A 23,811-nucleotide genomic window follows, 5' to 3' on the forward strand; every position below is an offset into this window, starting at 1 on the left:
ATACAGTGCTGCTATATATATGTGGTTTAGAAGCTTTTCATATTTGAATTAAAATAAAGTAGACTCCTATAAGTCCTTGAATAATGACTTCAAAGTTTTTCTTCTGGTGTGGTGTGCACTTAGAGTATTTTCATGCACACATATAAAGGACTCGGTGCTCTCTCTAAATCTGTTTTATTTTCCCTAGGGATAGGATTTTTTTTACTTGATTTGTGAGCTAGGGTAACTGCTAGTCTCATGTTAAATTTGTCTTAAGTCTAGGGATAGTTTTTAGTGTTGTTCCATGTCATGGAGGGTTTTTGTTACTTGGTCTTGAATGGTATGCCTGTTTATGTAACAGTCCTTGTTTCCTAGTGGGCTTTCTCTACACAGCTATGCTGCAAGAAGTTTTAGTAGTTCTCTGGCAGTTTATAGTAGGTCAGGCTTCTTTGTGGGGACCACTACATAGGGGAGTTGGTATGTATGCCCTAGTATGTCAGAAATATCATTATTTCAGTAGGTCCTCAACTTTAAAACTAATCTAATGTAAAATCAGCATTAATTTTGAGAGGCAAAAGTAAATATAACAAAATTATTAAATTTTTTCCCAAATAAACTTTTCTATGCATTTAGTGTTTAACGCATGAGATTCTTTAATACAGCTATGCTTTAATACAGCTGCAGCTATGAGCTCTTGCAGTAACAGAAACAGTTTCGCTATAGCAATGAATATCAGAACACCTTGGCAAGTGAGGTTTTTGTTTTTAATAAGAGGTTAAAAAAAAGGTTGTAATAGATTTCAAGAAACTAACTTTAATCATATTAAGTCACTTAGAGAAATACATTTTTTACTTTATAAATGACTAAGTAATTGATGCTTGGTTTTACCTATAGAGAATTACAATACAGATATTTTCCTCTGTGGGTACTTGTTATTGTATTGCATAACTAGCCAGGAATAAAGAACAGTTCTTTTGATGGATGAACTTTTGACTAGCTGATGTAAAAAAGTTAAGAATCGATATACAACATTAAAAAAAGTCAAGTAATTCCCATATATTTGTTTTCTGTGTACCTGCGGTTTATCTTTTGAGAGAGATGTTTTCAATCAGTAACTTGTACAATTAACATATAGATAAAATACTTTGCCAAGTATAATTCAGTAACTTCACTGCTGTGTTTTTTTTCCTTGAATTTAGTTATCGATTTATGATAATGGACCGATTTGGCAGAGATCTTCAGAAGATGTATGAAGAGAACGCAAAGCGATTTTCCCATAAAACTGTACTACAATTAGGCCTGAGAATAGTAAGTTTAAAAAATATATTTTTACAATCTGGCTTCCCTGTGTAAGCTTTTCAGTTAAATCCCACTTTCGTGCTGAGTACAGGTCCTCTGCTGGGTGGAGCTGGGTACTGCATTTGTATGACTGTATTTTGTTTTGTTAGCTTGATATTCTGGAATACGTCCATGAGCATGAATATGTGCATGGAGACATCAAGGCCGCAAACCTTCTCGTGAGTTACAAGAACCCTCATCAGGTATTTCTAATGCGTTCTATTCCTCATGTTTTAAACCTTCTATTTGACAACACATGGAAGTGCTTTGAACCTGTGAAATCTAGCAGAAGCTCATTTTTAAGAATGTATATTTCTGCTTGACATTTATATCTAGTTAATATTCTACGATTTTTTTATGCATTTTGCTGGACAGTTATCAAATTGACTATTTGCCCTAAATAATATTCTAGAGAAATTCTCGAGATTAAAAAAAAAATGACTCACAAATAAGTATTTGCAGGTGGAAGCTTAAAATTATATAGCACACTGGTAAATTATGTTTGCCTGTCTGCATTGTTACCTCATTCCTTTGTTCAAGAAATCCATCAGATAAGTGTTCTGTTACTTGGAAAAATTGGTCTTTAAAGTGTTGATTGTTCCACTTGATTTACAGAAGTCTTTCATTTTTCTGCATTTTTAACTCTCTTTACTATTCAAGCAATGCATCTTAGAGTTTCAGAATTATGTATGTCATCTTGCCCAAATGTTTTAGGTCCTGAAATAAGTAAAATAATCTCAGTTCTCTTAAAGTAACTGTGGTGTTAGTGAGAATTAATAGTATGCAGTAGTGTTCACATGGGACAGCTGACTTTAAAGAGGATAGGACACTAAGTGTATTTATAACTATGAACATTATGTCTTTTTTTTTTTCTTACTGGTAATAACAGACTATTTTACTCTACTTATGCTTTGCATCAGCAAGAAATTACTTCCAGATCAGACTTCTATATGGGAAACAACAAAACCTGTCTGACACATTGTTTTCAAATCATATGTAGTAATCTCAATAAAGCACTGAGGAAAGGATCATTGAAAGTCAAAACTCACCATTTTTAATACTTCTTAAGAAGTTCTGAGAATGGTTGGGAGTTATGTTTATTTTTTGTTTATTTTTTGTATTTGTAGTTCTTTAATCTTAGAATTCTTTGTGGAAATTACTAGGTGTACTTGGTGGATTATGGACTTGCCTACCGATACTGTCCTGAAGGAGTTCACAAAGTGTATAAAGAAGATCCTAAAAGGTGTCATGATGGAACTATTGAGTATACCAGTATTGATGCACACAAGGGTGTGGGTAAGGATGTAAAACTTTGTTCTTGGCAATAGGCATTTTGTGCATCCTTTTTATAAACACAAAAGACTTTATTTGCTGCATTGAGTTTTGTAAACAACCAGGTTTCTGAGTCTATAAAAATATTTTCTTCTTCTCTATGGACTATGCTGGTATTTTTCTTTTTTTCCATTTACTAACTTTTCATATCAATTTACTGTATTTTTTAATGTAACTTTCTTAAATAGATTTCCTTTAAATTATAAAGACTGTTAAGATGTTTATTGTATTGCTTTTTATTAACTAAGTAGAAATGGAATAGTGCTTATGAGATCTTGATAGAAAAGCAGGCTGTGTTTTCAGGAGATAAATAGTTTCTGTTATCAATGTGAACGTTGTTCCTTCATATTTGGCAAAGATGCACTATATTCTTTATCTTGTTTATGGCTTAATATTTAGAATATTTTTAAATGAAAATTCATTTAATTATGAAATATTATTTCATAATTATGCCTATGGTCACTGAATATCAAAAGGCACAAAGTGACAAAAGGTTGCATGTGAAAAGGACAGGTCTATGTCTGATTAAACACTGAGGATTTATAGTGAATACCAGTTTTTTCTTCTTCATTCTTAGATTTTGTTAGCATAGAAGTGAGTCCTGCAAAAATATCAGTTATTGAAAATTATTATTTACTTCAGGATGAACTGTTGCACCTATGCTTAAAACCGAACATGAACAAAGATGACTTTGCCCATTTATACTTATAGTGTAGTCTATGGTCAATGTACATGTGGGTGGCTTTTTTTTAAATTTTCTTTGGCAGGGCTTAGGGATCTGATCTATTATTGTCTTCTGTTCAGTTTTCAGGCCACATAAAATATTTCAGCATTGTGGAATTTTTTTTTCAGGAGCTGGGGTTTTAGCACTATTACCTTTTCATAGAAGAAGGGAACAAAAAACTGTTTTGAATAGAAAGTCAATCACTTCACTAACTTGCTCTGGTTTTTTTCCACAATGGGAGTACTTAAAAAGCTTCCCAAATTGGGATAACTGCAGCATGTCATATCCTTGAGTAGAAGAAAGAGATTGATGAAGGACTTGAAAATGAAGTTATTCTTCCAGATACAGGAACAATATTTTTTCCTTCCTGCTTTCATGCTAAAATAAAGAAACAAGTAACAGATACAGTAGTGTTACATTGTTAGCATTGGCTTTCTATCATCTTAACATATTTACAAGTTCTATCATCTTAACATATTTACAAGTTTTAACTGTTGTTAAACTATGTTTATTATGTGTGTGTGTATATTTAGCGCCATCGAGACGTGGCGATCTGGAGATCTTGGGTTACTGTATGATTCATTGGCTTAGTGGCCATCTACCATGGGAGGATAATTTGAAAGATCCAAATTTTGTCAGAGATTCAAAAATCAGGTGAGAAACTACTTGTTTTCTTTCTCTATTGAAATAGAAAATAGGAATGAAAATGTCTTAATGTAGAAATACTTTGTACTTTAGGTATGTTCCCTTTTGGTGAGTAGACTATTGTTTTGTATACCCCCCAGTTTCCCTTCATTGTGTCTCCTGTATCCTTGGCTTCTAATTAAACTTTACTTGTACTATTCTACTCTGTTTTCTTTTCCATATGTGAGATGCTTATTTATCCACCACAGTACTGTCACTTTAGAATACTGCCATGGTTAAGGCAGAAAGCGCTCTTATCAGTATGCAGGTAACCATTAGTCCTGCTTTACAGAAAGAGAACTGAAGTATGGAGTATGAGTAGCCTTTATAACACCATGCTCTGAAGTCAGTGGCAGAGATGAGAGCTAAAGGTGGATCTTAAATGTCTTTGATCATCGTTCCAGCTAGAGGGCTACTAATGTGGGATTTTTTTTAATTATTTTTTTGGTTCCCCTCCTTCACTGTTACATTCCTTTGTCTTCCCCCCCACCCCTGCTCAACCCTCTCTCATCAGATATTTAATATGAAGAAAGCTGTCCCAGCATAGCAGTTTATCTCATTAACAAGTATTTATCTGGCTTCCTGATCTCTACTTTTAACACTTTGGCCTCCATCAATGTTAGCGAAGCTCCCCCTACTTCTCCTGAGTTATTATTTTGACAGGGGATCTGCTCTGAATATCAGCTAGAGAAAGAGTCCTCTAGCAGGAAGAGGTGAGAGCATTGGTATGTGAGGGTTTAAAATGGACCAGTTCTTCTTCTTCAGTCTTCTACTTGCTTGCTTTTATAGGAATCAAAAACAGTTGAACAAAAATTTATCGTATTTCAGATAGCCTGTCTGGCACTCATCAGGTTCTCAAATGTACTGCACTCCTAAAAATGGCTGTACTAAGCCATGCCAAAGGTTTATCTAATAGTGTTTCCTGTCTCTGACGGTGGCCTAAGCTAGGTATTTTGGAAGTCTATCAGAACAGGGCAAGATCCAAACTTCGAAAGAAACAATAGTTTTGAATAATTCTGTTTTTCAGATGTAGAGATAATATTTCAGTTTTGATGGACAAATGCTTCCCTGGGAAAAATAAACCAGGTAAGAGGAGCTATTTTAAATTAAAATACTGTGGTTTGTACCATGTGGTAAGCATTCTCTAAAAATTTGTTTTAATGCTCTTTTTCTTAAAAAAAAAAAAAAAATTCCCTCAATCTGTTTGGGTGTCATCACCAAATTGTTGACAACTTCAGACAATGAGTAGAAGTTCTGAAATTTCGTATTTACATGGGCTACCTTGAGTGTGTACAAGGGAAGATTGTGCTACTCTGTATTCAAATAAAAACAGAGCAATTCAGTTGCTGCAAAAGGTGAGGAGTTGTCAGACTGTCAGCAGCTTTCTTCCCGAGAGGTGTGTCTCAGGCATTGTACTCTAATCTCTTGCTTGTTTAAGTCCTTCTTGTTGACTTAAGTTTGTGCCTGTTTTTCTTCTTACTTTTATTGGCAACAGCAAAGTGGCATGAATTACATTGTTGATTAGGAGAAGTTTAGACTCTTCGTTTTGGCTACAGTTGTATGAACTGCAGACACTCTGTTGCTTCTGACTAAAGACAGTATTAGTATTAAGTATTTGCAAACATGAAATGTGTAAGTTGATTTTTCACAACTGAATTTTAGAGATTCAAAATATAAAGTAATGCGAACTTGAAGTCTAGATTGTGTCTATTTGGCACTGGTGATTTGCGGAGTAGATTTTTTTTTTTTTAAACCTGACTCTATTAGAAATACACTTAAACTTAAATATTTAGTTATTTCCAGCTACTCCCAGTGATCAGAAGAGTTTTCTCTGTCAAGTGTGTCTTTTCTGGTTTTTCAGTGGTCAAATCTTTCACGTATTTTTTAATATGTGTTTTAGTCTTGAACTGATGAATTTTTTGAGATAACATTGAGTTTCCTTTTCAACATTTTTAAATATAGACATAAGAAATATCATGTAAACAAGCATTCATTGGTGAAGATTGGCCTATTACATTTTTTTACGACTGACTGTTTTCTTCATTGCAATGAACGTGTAAAAAACAGTGATGCTATCATCACTGGTTAATGAACCTTGGTATAATTTTTTTTCTAAAATGTGTTGTAGTAAAGTCATAATTATGAGTTTATAAATAATGATTTCAAAAAATAGCATAAGTAGTGCATGCATAATTTCGGAGTCTTTTGTGGTAAAAGTGAATGATTAAAATGTTTTAAAATAGTAATTAATTGGAGGTACCATTTCTTTAGATGAAATAGCCAAATACATGGAAAAGGTGAAGCTACTGAGCTATGAAGAGAAACCTGTTTATCAGCATTTCCGAGAAATACTTCTGCAAGGTCTTAAGGCCATTGGGCAAAAAGATGATGGAGTACTTGACTTTGGCTTGTCAGAGAATGGAGACTTGCAAACAAATCCCACTCAAAAGGTTTTTACTCTAAAAATTTATGTCAGCTTTTAATGCATTTTTTTTAACCTAAATAAGTGTTAAAGTGGTATTGGAAGTAGGTGTCATAACTGCAAATAAACAAATAGTGAAATGTTTATTTGATTAAGTCCTACTCTTATACATTATTTCTCTAATTTAACTTCACTAGTTGTTATTAAAACTTAATACAGAATGATGTTTATAGGTGTACTTTCATAATAGATAATATCTTGGATAACAGAATGTGTATATATAATTGTAGTGACATTTGAACAGATGAACATTCAGTTAATTTACTTATTTTCCTTAAATTGGTAAAACTCCAGATGGGTCAAAACACATGTAAAGTAAAATAAGTCTAGTTTTTGTTTCATATTAGTTTCCGTTCTGTGATTAGTTCAAAGCTTTAGTTTTAAGTATACATCTTTATGCCAAGTATTTGATTCTGGAATTCACATATTGAATTCACTGTGATCTAATATGTTATTTATGAGCCTTAACTATAGTGGTAGGCTAGGGTTATTTTATTCCTTGTATTTAAGAAGCCTTAAACTCTAGATTTGGACTCCCATTTGAATACAGCGTAAGAACTTTTTAAGCCTTAAGGAAATTGTGTGTTAAAACAGTTTATAACAACAATAAAAAATGGTCAAACAATGAAACAATAAATATAGAATTGCAGAATGGTTTGGGTTGGAAGGGACCTTTAAAGGTCGTCTAGTCCATCCCCCCTGCAATTGGCAGGGACATCTACAACTAGAGCAGGTTGCTCAGAGCCCCATCCAGCCTGGCCTTGAATGTTTCCAGGGATGGGGCGTCTACCACCTCTCTGGGAAACCTGTGCCAGTGTTTCACCACCCTCATCATCATAAAAAATTTCTTCCTAAAATTTCATAAAAATTTTTTCATCGTAAAAAAATTCTTCTTTCTAGTCTAAATCTACCCTCTTTTAATTTAAAGCCATTACCCCTTGTCCTATCACAACAGGCCCATTGTTATTATTATGCCGTACTTCAAACTGCATTTATTACTTGTTTATTTGCATTTGTTAATAACAAGTAGGCAGTTTATTGGTTCCTTTAGCATGAGCCATGGACGTGAGAATTATAATACTTCTGTTCCCCCTGTAGATCGACATGGCTTGAGACCTGTGTTGGGGGGGGGGTTTAATTTTTAATGGTTGGCTGGTTTCTTTGCTGAATAAGTTGGCCTGCTGCAGAGCCAACATCTGTGACCTTTAATGTCCTTGTCCAGCAGAGATGGCTGGTGCACGTTTCCAATGGAAAAAAACCTCAAAAATCTTATTTCTCTATCCAGTATCAGTCAAGACCACTCCCAAAGGGTGGGATAATATTTTCCATAATTTCTTACCTTTTTGGTGTGCGTCTTTTTTTTTTTTTTTTTTTTTTTTTTTTTTTTTTTTTTTACTTTGAGGAACCATATGCATAGTTGGCTTGCTCAGTTATCACAAATATGTTCAAGTGCTTACATAAAAGTGAGTGTCACTGGCCTGCTTGAATAAGCGTTTTCAGCTGTCCGCTTCATTGCAGTGGGCTTCATGCTAGCTACTTCCTGCCAGCTACTGCTAGAGTGTCCAGACAGAATAAGATTTTTTGCTTGAAAGCAGTCAGGTTGACATAGCCTGCTTGCTTTTGACCAAATACCAAGACAGATGACTCTTCCTTCTATGTTGAATTTTCTAGGCCCTGTAACAGCTGTGGTGTAGGCTAGGGTAGAAGAATAGATTGTGTCAGTCTTCCTTCCAAGGGTGTATTTTGCACTTCAAGAATGAAGGGAAAGAGGGTCTTCAGCAGGATGTCTTCCTTCCCAGAATATATGTTTTGGAACTCAAGCTACTAGGTTTTACTTCCAGGGGGTATCAGACATTAATGAGAGTCTAGGAGAACAGAAAGATGATTTGTGTTAGTTGAGAATAGCTGGACACTTAGATACACAGAGGAAGAAAGGAAGAACACAGAATGCTAATTAAAATTATGTGTATTTTCAACTGTGACAGGAAGTCCAACTTGATGACTGAGTGTTTTAAAGATAAGCTCCAAATTCCAAACTCTGTTAGAAACTGCTTTCCATAAAGACAACCTACCACTGATCAGTAGCATCTTGCCTCTGAAAGCCAGTATCTTCTAGCACATGCTGAATTTCATTTGGCATGCTTAATGTCTAATTTGGAAAAGAAAAATGCAGTCTGGCATCCACCCTTAAGAAGATGGTGACTTCTAATGCAGAGTGTTTATGACATTTTGGCTCTACTGATAGTTTAATCACACCAGGTATTAAGACACCTACTCTTCAGTTCCTTTGGGGCAATCTACCGTAATACTTCCATAAAACACTGTTATTTGGTGTTCTGAAGTTATGCTATTTCATAGCTAGGAGACAATATTTCTAGCTTCTGTGTAAATAAATTCTTAGAATCTAGGATTCTCCTGTGCTTTTAGCTCGTATAGCTAATTGAGCCATGATGTGCATTATATGCTGCATATAAGCATGGTTGTTCGGAATCTCAGTCATTCTCCAGTATTGGTATCTGGCTAAAAGTCACAGATGTCTGCTATATTAAAAGTTAACATTTTATTTTTTCTATATCCTGGCTCAAGTTTCCCCAGATGTATAAGTAAATGAAACACAGTCCACAGTTCTGCTGGAGGCTGTTTTTTTGTTTTGCTTTGTTTTTTCTGTATAGTAAATGCATGTTGGTTTATGTGTGCGATATTTTATAACAGTTCTAGCAAAACAAGAAGCTAACAGTACCAGGTGTTGAAGGAAGTATCTGGAGCTCTTGACTAAATTATTTAGGGCAAGGACCACATCTTACTTTTGTTTAGTGCTGAAGAGTTGCTGGGAAATATTGGGAGTAAACTAAACTGGAGAAATATGGATCCTAGTGATTTGTGGTTCCTTCTAATGTTCAGCATCTGATGCGCAGGTGTTGCTTTTGTCAGATGAATGCTGCCTGATTCCTACTGCTATGTAATTCAACTGCATCAAGATTAAGAAACCACTTTTTATTAAATAAGCTTGGAAACAAGATAAATGTATTTTGCTTTTGTGTAGCATGTATTGGATATCTGTTTTTCTGATGAGCGTTTAAAATGTTTTCTAGTACAATTGGGAGGAATGCATTATCTCTCATATAAAAACAGTACAGCGCTGAAATAGTCCTCCTTAATTTTGGTCAGAATGAACAAAAGTGTCTGTGTTTATTCCTGCCTAATGCATCACAAATCTGCTGACATGCTAACCTTGGAGTCTTGGCTGGCGGTAATCAGGCCTGTGCACCGGCAGGAAAGATGTACCTAATGCACTCCATCAGTGCAGTTTGCATATGGAAGTTCTCACAGGGGAGCTGCCCTGTGCCAGCTGAGGGTTACCTGCCCACTGCAGTTATTGTATGTAATTATCGAACCAATCTGTTCAGCCCAGCAGGGTTTAGATGATAATCATGAAGCAACACTTTGGAAGGGAAAGATGTAATGCACTCTCCCCTTCTCTCATGAGCTGTGTGAAGTTGTAGCCACTTGTAAAGCTGTATTAGTAAAGCTCTAGTCTCACACAATTAAAAAAAAAAAAAAAAAGGGAAAGATAAACTCTTCCAGTGTTCATCCAAGTTATCATCTATGTCTGATACAGATACAGGTCAAGTCATCCTTTGCAAAAGTCACGTGGCTTTAAAAAAATAATTTTACATAACCACCTTAAGAATACTTTGCAATATTAAGATTAATTGTAATACACAGATAATAACAGTTCTATCCATTTAGAGGTTTTAAGATAATGTACCTTGAATAGAGTTCACATTTCCCAAGTACCTCTCTTTGGAACAGAACCCGTAGTTGCTATTAGAAAAAAATAATAATGTACTGTCAGTGGGTGTTAGCTACTTTTAAGCTGTGCAAAGAAAGCCTTAAGAAGCAAGGATCCAGATAAACTTGAATTTAATGAGGTGTAATTGCTTTTAAAAAAGCAATTAACATCAACTTTGGATAAAATGTTTTTCTGCGTTCTTTAAGATTTTTCAGATTGCTCCTTTTGTAACAGTTATTCAATGTAAATAAAAAAAACAGGTTTTGATCATAAAAACTTATGTTTTCATACATTAAAATTTCAACTCCTAATGTGATCTCCAGATAGGGGAACTGAACTTTTAAATTGTCTATTGCCTAGTACTAGTATTCTTGTATTAATATATGAACAAATTTTTTCTACAACTGGAGACGTTTTATAATATATGAAGAAATAATGCTTAAAATTGGGGAATACCTTGTAAGGATAAGATATTTTCTACTTTGTGTGGTCTTTTTTCTGCTCTTGAGTTCATTTGTTGTCGTCCCCCCTCCACCCCCCCGCCTTTTTTTTTCCCCAGAAAAAAAGAAAAGCAGCAGCTGCAACCAATGAGAACACTGAAGCAGAAGTGGAAGATACAGGAAGTCCAGAAAAAAAGAAACCTACTTCTTCTAGTAAGTTAAGAGATCGTTCTCACAGTCACATGTACTGGTGTGGTAGATTAACCCTGGCTAAGGGCCAAACTCCCACCCAGCCACTCACTCCCCTCCTCAGTGGGACTGAAGGAGAAAACAGGATGAGAAAACTCATGGGTCGATGCAAAGATGGGGAGATTGCTTATTACTTACTGTTGCAGGCAAAACAGACCCAATTTGGGGAAAATTGATTTAATTTATTGCCAATAAAATAAATTTGGGTAGTGACAAAGGCAAACATTAAAACAACATCTTTCCTTCCCCTTCTCTCAAGCTCAACTTAACTTCCTCACTCTAGACTCCTCTACCCCACTCCCTGAGTGGTGCAGGGGGCATGGAGTGGAAGTGTGTTGTGATCAGTACATGGCATTTTCTCTCTGCTGCTCCTCCCTCGTCACATTTTTCTCCTGCTGCAGTGTGGTGTCTCTCTCTTGGCCTACAGTCCCTCAGGGGAAAAAAATGTGCTCCAGTTCCTTCAGGAAATATCCATCTGGTCCCGTGTGGGCACTCCCATGAGTTGCAGGGGATATCTGCTCCATCCTGGGTCCTCCATGAGCTACAGGGAATATCTGCTCCAGTGCTGTGGAGCACCACCTCCACCTCTGACCTTGGCATTCGCTCTGCTGTTTTTCACTCTCTTCCCCGCACCATCGCCCCTGGCCTGTCCAGTGTTTTTCACCCTCTCTTAAATGTTTTCACAGAGGTTCCACAAACAAGATGGGCTCAACTTTGGCCTACGGTGGGTTTGTTTTGGAGCCAGCTGGAATGGGCTGTGTTAGGCACAGGACAGTACCTGGCTTTTTCCCCACAGAGGCCACCCTGTAGCTGACCCCAGCTTACCAAAACTCTGCCACATGGCCACATATACCCAATACAACCGTTTACCTTTAGCAGTTCAAGTGCTTTTTATCTTCCATAATTTCTTTTTAGATTAACTGTAATAAAATTGAAATATTTAAACTTTCTGTGTAAGAAAGCTGTACTCTCCAATTATATGCTGCCTAAAGCTGGTAGAAATGCTAGGTGATAAAAATTGGTGGTTGCACCGTGTTCTTTTGCCATCGTTCTTTCTGTCCTCCACTCTCATTTTTGTCCTTCCGTCTTGTCCAATTCACTGTCAGAATATGCTGACTCCTCAGGACTTCTTCATCACAGTGTGTTAAAGCCAGGGGCTAGCAGCAGCAGCTTCCAAAAGCGAGTGTATTTAAAGTCGAGGAAAGGATCAGCTATAAGGGTAGAAAATGCTGAGGCTACATTTCAGATAATTTGGCATAGTTTCAGTATTGTCTGGAAAAAGTCATGGACAGATAAAGTAGGATTATTGTAAGTCCAAGATCAGAAATCTTCTTCAGTAGATCTGTACAGGGTAAGCTTATGGTGAGTGTCCAGTCAAACTGTTTTCTGGATCTAACCTTCTGACTCCTTCATGTAGATGTGAATTGAATTCAAGTAATTACAAAGATATTTTTCCTAAAGAATTTTTGATTCAGACTTTTAAGTAAAAGACCAGATGTTGTCTGTGGTCAAGTAGTCTAAAAAATAATAAAGGAGTAGCACTGGAGTCTACCCCAAAACAAAGCTGTTTGTTTAAAAATGGTTTGATGAAGGAGTATGACAGGATGGGAAAATGTAACGTTTCAAACACAGTACTATCATTGGTAAGTTATGGATTTACCCTAGTATATTTACTCAAACAGTACGGTACAAAGTGCAAGTAATTAAGCTAATGTTATTCAAGCAAGTGACACTCCTTTGTTCGTTTTCAGCTGTTCAAATTATAGAATTCTGATCATTAAAATTGGTGATTATGTCTCTTACTTGAATGCCTTTTGAATTGTTGACTTCAATTTATTATGAATTTTCTAGTCTGTCAGTGGCTGAAAAAGTGTTAATTTTATTATACTTCCTTTCAAGGAAATAGAATTATTTTATATGATGCTGATCTTTATTCATACTTTTAACATTTTAGATTAAGACTAAGTAAAGGTATTTGGGAGGCTATATGTATTTTCAGCATCCAGTGGTTAAAATGAGTAATGGACATTAGCTTAAATTTAAACCTCCTCCTGCCAATTCAATAGTTAGAGGTGAAATAGTTCTAATTTCACCTTTTTATACTACCCAATTTAATGAATACCAAGTGGGGGGAGTATATCAAATGATTTCAGGTGGAAAGTGATACATGTACTTACTCATTTTATTCTCTCCAAATTTGGAATTAAAAACTTTACCACTTATTACATGATTCATAAATCTGTGTTGAAGGAAAGGGCAGCTGTTTCATAATCTTATGATTTTGATTCTTTTGATAAATTGAAAATAGCTGATTATTATAGGAATACTTAAAACCGTGTTTCCAGATCTGACTAGTTTTATGTTACCACAGACTTGTTTCTCCATTAGTGATTAGTCCTGTGACTAAAAAAATATCCTAAAGTTTACTGTCCAGCAAAATGGATCAGTTCTTGATACCTCTTCATTGTATACATTGAAGTTTAGTCATACAGGAACATTTTAAAAGTTCTTGAAATGCTATTTTATTGGTTTCTAAAAGGGGATAAATATGGCTGGACAGGGGTTATTCTTCAGGTGTTCAGACAACATCTCATGAGTATTTGGACTTAAAACAGTGGCAAGAAGAGCCATGCAGCCTCTTGCTGTTCAGCTAATCAGCATTAACCACATCTGACTATGCAGTTTGTCTAATCCAGTCCAAAAGATTAGTCGGCGCAAAAAGATCCTGATCAGCTGTGCAGCAGTTTGAGTACGCCAGGGTGCTCAGTGGCTACAGGGACTCTGCCAGTAATGAAATCTGCTACTGCTGAGGCTGGGGAGCCCCCAGGCTTGGCGGAGGAGGGAGAAAGAATGGCACAGAGAAAGGAAGGGCATCTTGAAATTCTTGCTGCTTCTGGTTGCTCTCAGTGTAAGAGTGGCCGCTTCAGATGAGTTCAGTAAAGGCCATCTCTTTCAGTCATGTCAGCCATCAGTGTTTCTGGAGCTGTCAAGCAAGAGTGTTAGACTCTTCTTTTTAGAAACAGAATTTCAGAAAGCCCTCAAGAAACAAGCTGTGTTGTACTTCCAAAATAAGATGCATAAAATTTTGTGGAATTCTTAAACTGTTTTTTATTTACATTAGCATGTTATCAGTTTCCTCTTTCTCTTCCTGTGATAACTGGAACCTATATGCTTTCCTGAAGGCTGGAATTTTAAGAGGTATCCTTTTTAAGCTAATATGGATTATGTTGAACTATTATATTCATAGAATCATAGAATGCTTTGGGATGGAAGGGACCTATAAAGGTCACCTAGTCCACCCCACCTGCAATTGGCAGGGACCTCTGCAACTAGATCAGGTTGCTCAGAGCCCCGTCCAACCTGACCTTGAATGTTTCCAAGAATGGGGCATCTACCACCTCTCTGTGCAACCCATTCCAGTGTTTCACCACCTTCATCGCAAAAAATTTCTTCCTTATATCTAGTCTGAATCTACCCTCTTCTAGTTCAAAACCATTACCCCTTGTCCTGTCACTACTGGCCCTGCTAAAAGTCTGTCCCCATCTTTCTTATAAGCCCCCTTTAAGTATTGAAAGGCCGCAATAAGGTCTCCCCGCAGCCTTCTCTTCTCCAGGCTGAACAACCCCAGCTCGTTCAGCCTTTCTTCATAGCAGAGGTGTTCCATTATTAGTCAATGTCTCTCCACCAGGAAAAATGCTATCAGAAGAGATGATGTCTATTTAAACGAAAAGGTTTTTTCACACTGTTATATCTCCATTTTCATTATTAGCTGCCTACATGTATGATAGTAAAATACATAGGCTTAAAAGTTATGATACTGTTAAAGCAGAATACCAAATTTTGGCATATACTGTACATATCCACCAACGCTTCTGCAGGGGTGTACTGCATAATGTTAATAGCACTAATATGCTTATTTTTAATCAGTTTGTATGGAATAGGCAGCTAGTGTAGGGAGCCTCGTTGAAAATGGCATAAACGCCAGAAAAATAAGAGTTTTATGAGAATTTGTAAATAATCATAGGTTCAGAGCTACCAATAGAGATAAAACCTCTGTCACTGGTGGTTTTCTTTAATCTTGGGGTTGATGAAGACTGGGTTATAGAAATACAGAATTTTTTTAGAATAGAAATTTTTTACACCAGCCTTTTTTTCTGTCATGAATTTTTTTTAAACAATTTTGGAGTTTATTGATTGGGACAGTATAGAGAGAAATACTAAAGTAGACATGACAATGACAATACTGTATTTTTAATGTACTTTTTTAATAGCCAGTACTGCTAGGGGTAGGAATTGTGCATGTCTGTATTGCTGGCTAGCATCTAGCATGGTAAGGCCTTAACTGGGGTCTTTGGTTTCTCTTAAATAACAAACTGTGAACAGCTCTGATATGAAAACAGTCATACTGATGGATTGGTTAGAAGGCGTTCCAAAATGGAGGTTTAATAGTATTTCTCAATTAATTGGTATTTAGCTTTATGTTTATTTACATTGCATGGTTTTGCATAAATCAGTATCTGGGTTTTTGTCTTAGAAATATTTTTTTTCTTTATTCAAGCAAGACTTATTAGTTAATGTTGGATTAAATCTACACTTAGGCTTATTTTTATATTTAGAGAATTATTGGCCTTGTCATCAAGCTTTAGGAGAAAGCAAATCATATGGGTTTTTTCGAGCTTGTTTATGGCATCACTTGTTACTTGTCTTTCTACTCCACACCAATGCCCACATTATAGGCAGATTTTTACCTCTTAATTTTATACCCTAATACAAACATTTTCAGCAAAACTTGTACTGTACAATAGTTCTAATTGCCTCTTATCTGTTCCTTCTTGTAATGGATTTGGTATTGACTAGTATCTGTAACACTCTGGGAGTAAGTCGGTATTAGTCTTAAAACAGTGTATCCACCTCTGTGACTAGTCACCAAAAGATCTGTCCTTTCCTGCGCCGTTCTTAGCCTTCCCTTACCTGTCTCAGGAATGTTGCAAGTTAAATGTTCTAGTATGAGAGTTACGCGATCTGGTTTTAGAAGTTAAAAGCACGTGCTGCTATGTTGCATCTAGAAATTAACAGGAAGATTCAGGCTTTAGAGCAGAGAAATACTGCTCTCAGTTGTCAGAATTATTGATAAACTTGCCTCTATATTTTGGATTAAGTATATTCAAACATGATATGAAGTGGTCTGTCTTCTTATGGCCTGTGCCAAAATTGTTTGAGGATCTTCAAAAGCTATTTAAATTAGGAGAGGTGTGGTAGGAGGTGATTTTTTTAAGCATAAAGATCCTTAAATATTATGAGTAGGAAGGCTAAAATAAATTAGATAGAAAACAAATATATCTTTGTGGTTCTTCCTGAATAATGGTTTTCTTTGACAATTTGCAAGTGACAGATTCACTGAGAAGCACCTTGAATACATGCCACTTATAATAATAAAGAGGCAAAATTAATGTCCAAGATGTAAAGTATGGGAGTGTTCCTGTTTTCTCCTGTGTCTGTGTGGAACACAGTTTTCTATTTAGTCTTCCTTTATATTTTAAGCTTATTTCCGTACAATCTCTTCAAACCATTTTTAGTACTTAAACACATTTAAAATGTAAATACATTTAAGTTCCTTGTTACACTTCACGGAACTTTCTTGTGTTTGCTGCTAATAAAAAGTATTAAATTAAAACAAAAAAACCTTCTGAGGAAAATTTTCCATGGGGTAATGTTTTGTATAATGACTTTACACGTAGAACTAAATCATTTAAGAATAAAAGTGATGTCTGCTGTTTTGTTATTTTTCTGTGACCTGAAGATGTATTGCAGTCTGCTGAACAAGAGTTGCAATTCAAACTCAGTTATAAAATTTGTAAGTGAAATTTTTCTACAAGAAAGAAAAAAACCTCTGTACTGCAATGACTCAGATTTTTACAGGGAACTAACCTTTTTCATGATTGCAAGTAATATATTTGAATTAAACTTTGTTCCTCCTGCGAATTGCTCTGTGGTGGAAAGGAGTGCTATTTTTAAACACATACTGCATGTGGCTACTGATTTATATGTGTATATACAATTATGTTTTGGAATGTCTTCAGAAAAGCAATTTTTACAAATAGAAGTAAATCAGTTTGTTTTATCTGGAACAAATTTTTGTTAAATTTTTTAAAAGAACACTCAGATTTGATGTTAGCTTTAGGAAATACAGAGGCATAAAGTCATCAAATAATACATTCTTGTGTCCTGATGTCTTTCCATATTATCATATGGAAATGTATTGGCTTCATTTGTTGCAGGAAACAGAAGACTTGGAAGAACAGACTACCTAAAGCCAAACCCCATCCTATAACTCTACAAACTTTCTTTCTTCTTTCTCATCCCCACCCTGCAGTCATGTATTTCCTGGAATTCAAGTACATATTTCCATTCTTCCAGTCTCTCTGCTCTTTTTTTCTGAATCGTATTTTTGAATTTTTGTAGAGAAAAGAACTGTGGAGAAAAGAGAACAAGCCAACTAACCAAAACTATCTGTCACCCTTGCAGTTGCTTCAACAGCCTTCAAAGTACTGAAAAATTCTTGTTTGAGAAGTGTTACACTACAGGTTTTTGTCAGCTATGCAGGGTTCCTTAGCAGAGTTTGGAAGGGGCTTGTCAGAGGACTACATACTCTTCCTTATTTCATCTTCTCAAAAAAAAAAATAGCTCTTCCTTGGCACTGTATTCAAACTGCCCAAACTGATTTGAGAACGGTAGACTAGTGTGATGCTAAACTCTCATTAAATGCTGGACACGCTGGCTTCAGTTCCCATTTGATGTTGCAGCTGGATGCCGAGTGAAGTGTTTCAGCTTCCAATGCTATTTTTTTTTTCTTATTCCTTCCATATGTAAATAGCAATTGTATGGGTTCCATTCTCTTGTTTTCCCTTTTCAATTTGATGATTGTAGAACCCTTATAAGGGGCAGTTGAAGGAAAAAGGTCTCCTAGGGAGCCATCTAGCAAAATGTCTTGGTTATTTGATATGATTGAAGACAGCTGAAATATGACTGAAGCACATTTTGCAAGACAAAAGTGGCACTGTGGCCAGTGGAAGAATTTTGAAGAACTGGCAGTCCTAAATTTGTCTCCTTTGGAAATTGCAGGTCCACAATTAGTTACTTAACAACAAAACAAACAAAACATTCTTGGATTAATTTACTGCACTGAGATCTGATATAGTGGTATATGTCAGATCATATCTAGTTGACTAGGGAGTCAACTTCATCACTTCTTGGCTTAACTGTGACATGAAGTTGCCACCACTAAAGAAATGTCAGTTCTGCAATAAGACTGTCCTGCTGCGGCACACTGAGTGTCTATACAGAAATGATGATTAAGCTCCATCTATGTGGAGACTAGTCTGAGAACATCTCTTCCAGAAACCACTTGAGAACTCTCCATCACATGGTCCAACTCTCCAGATTTATTGACCTTTGATTTCTTAAAGAGATAAACATACAGCAAAGTGTGTGTGTGATTATGCACACATGCGCACACACACATTAGTGTTGTTTTGTGTTTTTTTGTTTTAAGAAAGGAAACCTTGCTGTGTCTGGTCAACATACTCCACTGCATGTGCTTCTTTTGAGGGCGAAAGATGTTAGCTGTGTTTTCAAGTCTCGTTTAAGAGCCTGCATATACTAGAATCGCTAGAACTCTTAAGCCATTATACTGAGACTGGCATGTACTCATTGTCAGGTGTAAGTTCAGGACATGCAAGTGATGCAGTTGCTAACCTTCAGCATGCCTCCTGCTAGATGTTTTTTCTATGGACCTGATGTTTGCCTACAGTCTAAAATCTGTATGTGGTTCAGTTTTCAAATATTCTAGCCTATGATGTAACCTAGAAGTCCCTATTAGCACCTAAATCGTACCCGATTTCATCTGCTCAGTAGCTGTGTTTTCACGCTCAGAATCTCTCACTGTCCTCATTTCCATCAGAGCAGGCAGTTAAGCGTGAAACTTGCGACTCTGGTGTCTGCTTATTTTTACCAAAGGAACCTTTGTCATTTTATAGAAACTTTCATTTTTTTGACTCAAGTACAGTTTTATTTCTCTTACTCATAAGACTTATGTGTGTTTCTAAAACGGTGTATGTAGAATTGGAAAACAAGATGAGAAGGGACATCAAGAGGTGATCTGCTCTATACATCAGCCTAAGGACAGGCTTATCTATCTACATCTGTTTTAATCCTGACACATACCAATATTTTCTCTTAAAACCTCTATAATTGAGATTCTAAAACATCCCCGGTCAACACCACTTGTAATACTTAACTATCCTTACTACTAGAAAGGGTTTGATAAGGTGGAGTATTTTATTTTGATATTTTTAGTACCTAATATGAATTTCCCTTAAGCTTATTACTTGTCCTGTCCACTGTGGACATAAAAATTGCTCTCATTTTATGCATATTTGATGAGTAGAAAGGCTGCACCATCACATCTCTCTTCCGTTTTTTTACTTTCATCAGTTAAACTAGTTAAATTAAATTATTCTCTTTTTTTTTTGTTTGTTAGAGAGCTGGAATCCATGATCACCACTCCTGATTTTATTTTCTGTTTTTCTCAGAACTTTCTTGAAGGATAGAGCCCAAAACTATATGTGGCATGCTGGGTTTCTTTTGTTGCTTTATAATACTGTTTACATTGAGAGGATCAGATATCACAGTCAACTTGTCTAATAATTCCTCTAGAGCCTGTGGGACTCTTTATGCCTCTGCTGAACTTTGTTCCAGTCTCAAAACAAGCTGTGCAGTGACACCATCTGGTTTATTTTTGCCTATATAATTCTTCCTCATTTAAATTGCTGTTTCAACCTAATTCAGTTTAATCTGCTTTATAAAAACCCTCTCCTTTGCTTGTAATAGCTCTGTTTGTGTCCTCATTTGGTGCTGCCCACACGGGACTTCTCCTGTTTTCAGAAACAGAATTGACGTTTCTCCCGCAAGAAAAGTTTGTGGGGAGGGGGCAATATAAGTTATCAGGCTAACTAATTTTGAAAATGCAGACAAGCTTTTCAGTACAGAAGATCTTCAGTTCTAAAACAGCTGCAAACTTTGAAGCTAAACATGGGTTGAGAGCAGTCATTCTGAGTTTAACATAATTAACTTAATCAGATATTTTAAGAGAATATTTCTGCTGCTTAAGTTTGAAATTATGAGTAAAGGAACCATGACAAGGGTTTTTTTTTTTCCTTTTTGTTGTGATTCACTTGGAGATTCCCCATGATCATGGTTTGTTTAGAAAAGCCTTGAAAAGAACTCATTAATGTAATAAAGACAAAGGAAAGATCAGAGGCAGGGTAGCTCTCTTCTCCTTTTTGGTATTCCAGCATGGGCAATTAGAAATGGATAAGCTCTTACTGAATTAGGAATTAGTAAGCTTCAATTGATTGTGTTGTCTGTGACTACCATGAAATACTACATTCCTGAAGTACAAACATGAAAATCTGATAACTCATTTCTTTTTTTTCTGTATAAACAAACACCTGTAGTGTTTTCCTACCCAAGGTCATCATTTTCATACTGACAGTCTTGCTGATAATAGAACATGAATTTGACCCATCTTTGCAGCATTTGATTATACAGTCTATGATTGGATGAGAAAAAAAAGTCACGGTTACCTCAGTCAAAACCAGTGAAGATTAATGAAAGGGAAAAAGATCAGGTTATTGTTTTCTCTTGAAAAGAAAACTTTGGTCATTCTCTGCTTTCTGTTGCAATACAAAGATTCCAGCGAAAAATCTCAGGAGGGATGGAACCGGTACAGTTCATGCAGTTGATAGGATAACTTGGCCTACACACCACTAAGACTACTCAGTTTGAAAAGTCAGAAGACATGTCGGTTGCTAGAATTCACAATTATAGTAGCTGAAATATTCTGTGACTTTGAAAAGTATAAGCTAATTTTTGAACATAAATCAGAATTTAGCTGGGAGAGGGAATGATTTACATAGTTAAGTAAGTACTGTAGTTTATGATACATGCTTGTATTGCTTTTAGCTACCAGTACTTGTAAGGGTACCAGAATAGATTTGATTTTTACATAGTGGTTGGGGGGGGGGGGGGGGGTGTTTTGCCAGAGCAGATCTCTCATTGATAAAGCTGCTCTGCTCAATAAGAGACTGTCACCAGAGCTGTCCGTTGTTGGTTGGTTGGGGTTTTTTTAAAGTGATTTATTAATCAAAGATGTATTGTCTGGCAAAATCTACTTGTGGTTTTATGTTGAATGCAGCAAATGCTTTTGGACAAAAAAAGGAACAAGAATATTTTTTCATTCTTCATTTCATTTTCAAGAATGGAAAAATTCTTCAAAGTTAATTTTGGTATTTTTAATTTTAAATCAACATTTTGAGAGCAAATTAAGTTATGTAAAATAAAACAAACATGAAAGCAAAACTGTTTGCAATAATTCATTGCTTTTCTTGGTGTGGTTTTGGTTTTGGGTAGACTCAAGACTATTTTGGTTTGTTTTGCATTGTTCTCTGCCTCCTTGCTTTCCCCCAGATTTACTCATTGAGCTTGAATGATCAGTGACTCATACTGCTCAAAGGCTGTTGTCTTATGCGAGCAGCTTCTTTCTTAAGGACTTCCACAAAACTCAATTTTACCTTTTTTTCTTTGTCAGTAATGCAGATTTAGAAGTTGACAGGAACTGTAGAGTTATATATAGTTTTAAAAGCAAGAACTTATATAGTTAGGCATACTGACTTCAAGGAGGAAGTCAGGATTAAAAAAAAAATTGAAAAAATAGTACTGTATCTAGGAGATGAAAAACATTTGTGAAAATGGTAGCAATTTTTATTGTATGTAATATTTTTTTCTCAAAGTGACTACAGTTGAATGTGATTCACAGAAATGAGCTGTGGTGTTTTTTTTTTTTGTTTTGTTTTCCTTTTCTCTGCTAGTGGGCAGGAAGGAATCAAAGTGCAGGGAGTTTTTTATTATTGCATTTAAGTATGGTCTCTCTGAACAACCTGCCTGCCAGGTTTGTTAGGAATCTTATTTAGATGGGACTGTTTGTTACCTTTGTTAATAAAATATTGTCAAATAATAGCTTGAAATCCGTAGGTAGAGTTGCACTGATGCTGAGCTTATTTAACAGCTTGACACTGCCAAACAAAAATCTTCCTCTTTTTCTACCTGTGTGCCTTCCAGCTCCACTTGTATAAGCTCCATTCAGAACTGTCTAAGATGCCGCAACTCACTAAAACTATGAGAATACTAGACCAAAAAAAAGTTCTTTGCCAGGTTGCGGAGCTGGATCGGCCTAGTGCGAGGTCCAAAGAGCACCAAAAATGACTTAATAGTGGGAAGGATCACAGAACTGAAAGTTGGTGCATCGGAGGGAAGGAGGGATTTAGGATTTGAAGAGGATCTGATTCTTCATGCTTTGGTGGATGTGAGCTGTTAAATTGGCTCAACTCTATGTAATGCTACTCTTTGAGAAGTTGAATTGTACAATGTGTATTTCAGGAGAAAATCGGTGCCCAGAAATTGCGGTAAATTCTTCTGAGTCCATGTCACGTGTCCCCCAACCCCCCATCAAAACTACATGAGTGATTTGAATTGATCTGTCCCCTTAAAGACTACAAATATTTTCCTGTGATCCATTTCTGTTGTTTTATTTTACAGAGTCTTGTCTCTTTTTTGTTTGAATTGCAGATGCGGTAGCTACCAGAACCCGGAAGGTGACCTCACCAAAACCCAAGAAAGGCACAGCAACCAGAAAGAGAGTCCAGAAGTAAATAATAGGTGGAGCAAAAAAATAAGTTGCTCTTTGGTTCATCTCTGGGTTTTTTTTTCAGTTATTGTAGCACTGGAATCTTTTTCTTTCCTTTTTAAATGATGAATCCTGTAAAAACATGGACAGTTGTTTGTACCTGTTTTTGAAGAATAAATGTTTTATTAAAATATTTGCATAATTTATGTGTACTTAAATACTAATGCAAAATTTTGCCAACTTTGAAGTGAGGATGCATTTTTATTCTTTATATACACAAATTCATATCTTAAAGGCAAACTAAAAGAAAGTGCTTTTTTCTGCTTTATAAGGTAGAAATGAAGCCTTATTTAGTTTTGCTATGGGTACTTTATACGGAACAGCGGCGTTGCATCTGATTTCTTCTAATTTTGAGTAAAGTCTTATTGGAGGTCACTTGGATATACACTGAGATGAAGTCTGAAATGGCAGAGATATCTTTTAAATATTTCTCAAGTGTTTTGAATTAAAAAAAGAGAACATAAGACAAAATATCACATCCTTCCGTTCTAGTTTGTTATAAAAAGTGTTTAAACAATTCTTTGGAGGACAGGTAGTGAATTTTAGTTATTTTTTTGCATAGTATTTGTGTTTGTATCATTTTTCCAATTATTCAGAGTTTCTCTGGAAAGAAGGAGACCAGAACTTCAGGTATAGGGCCCAGAGCAAAGAAAAGAACCAACCAAAACCCAATGCCCAATCTCAACCCCCTGCTCAGGTTGTCTTTATATTAGTGAAAAGGCTAGAAAAGTTATAATTATGAATAACTTTGTACAGTATCTAGTTCCAGTGAAAGCTTGACTCACATGTGCTTCTCATAACTAAATAATGGTTTACCTTTTTTAATAGTTGAGAAGCATGTAACCTTTCTTAAAAGTACTGCCTTGCTTGGCTTTTAGTCTTCTCTTCAGAGTTCTAAGTCAGAAAAATGCAGTGTTTAATTTCGGTGTGAAATACCGAAATACTTTTCATTTAGATACTGCAAAAATACATAGAATTAGAGCATGA

The 23,811-nt window shown here is 35.8% G+C and overlaps 1 protein-coding gene across 3 annotated transcripts in view; it reads left to right on the forward strand.

Annotated features, from left to right (window-relative positions):
- Positions 1-22,957, forward strand: part of VRK1 (VRK serine/threonine kinase 1) — a 36,335-nt gene extending 13,378 nt beyond the window's left edge. For 2 of the 3 annotated variants that reach the window (XM_087746987.1, XM_087746986.1), the window contains exons 6-13: positions 1,179-1,287; positions 1,428-1,520; positions 2,481-2,613; positions 3,907-4,027; positions 5,085-5,143; positions 6,329-6,507; positions 10,892-10,985; positions 22,707-22,957. In XM_087746987.1, coding sequence (XP_087603113.1) covers positions 1,179-1,287; positions 1,428-1,520; positions 2,481-2,613; positions 3,907-4,027; positions 5,085-5,143; positions 6,329-6,507; positions 10,892-10,985; positions 22,707-22,789 — 871 coding nt within the window. In that variant the 3' untranslated portion in view covers positions 22,790-22,957. The remainder of the gene's footprint in view (positions 1-1,178; positions 1,288-1,427; positions 1,521-2,480; positions 2,614-3,906; positions 4,028-5,084; positions 5,144-6,328; positions 6,508-10,891; positions 10,986-22,706) is intronic. The other variant, XM_087746989.1, reaches the window with a different exon arrangement.
- Positions 22,958-23,811: the final 854 nt, after the last annotated feature.

Source organism: Nipponia nippon, unplaced genomic scaffold (genome assembly GCF_047370975.1).
Source record: "Nipponia nippon isolate SJK-2023a ecotype South Korea unplaced genomic scaffold, ASM4737097v1 scaffold_11, whole genome shotgun sequence".
NCBI classification, from domain to species: Eukaryota; Metazoa; Chordata; class Aves; order Pelecaniformes; family Threskiornithidae; genus Nipponia; species Nipponia nippon.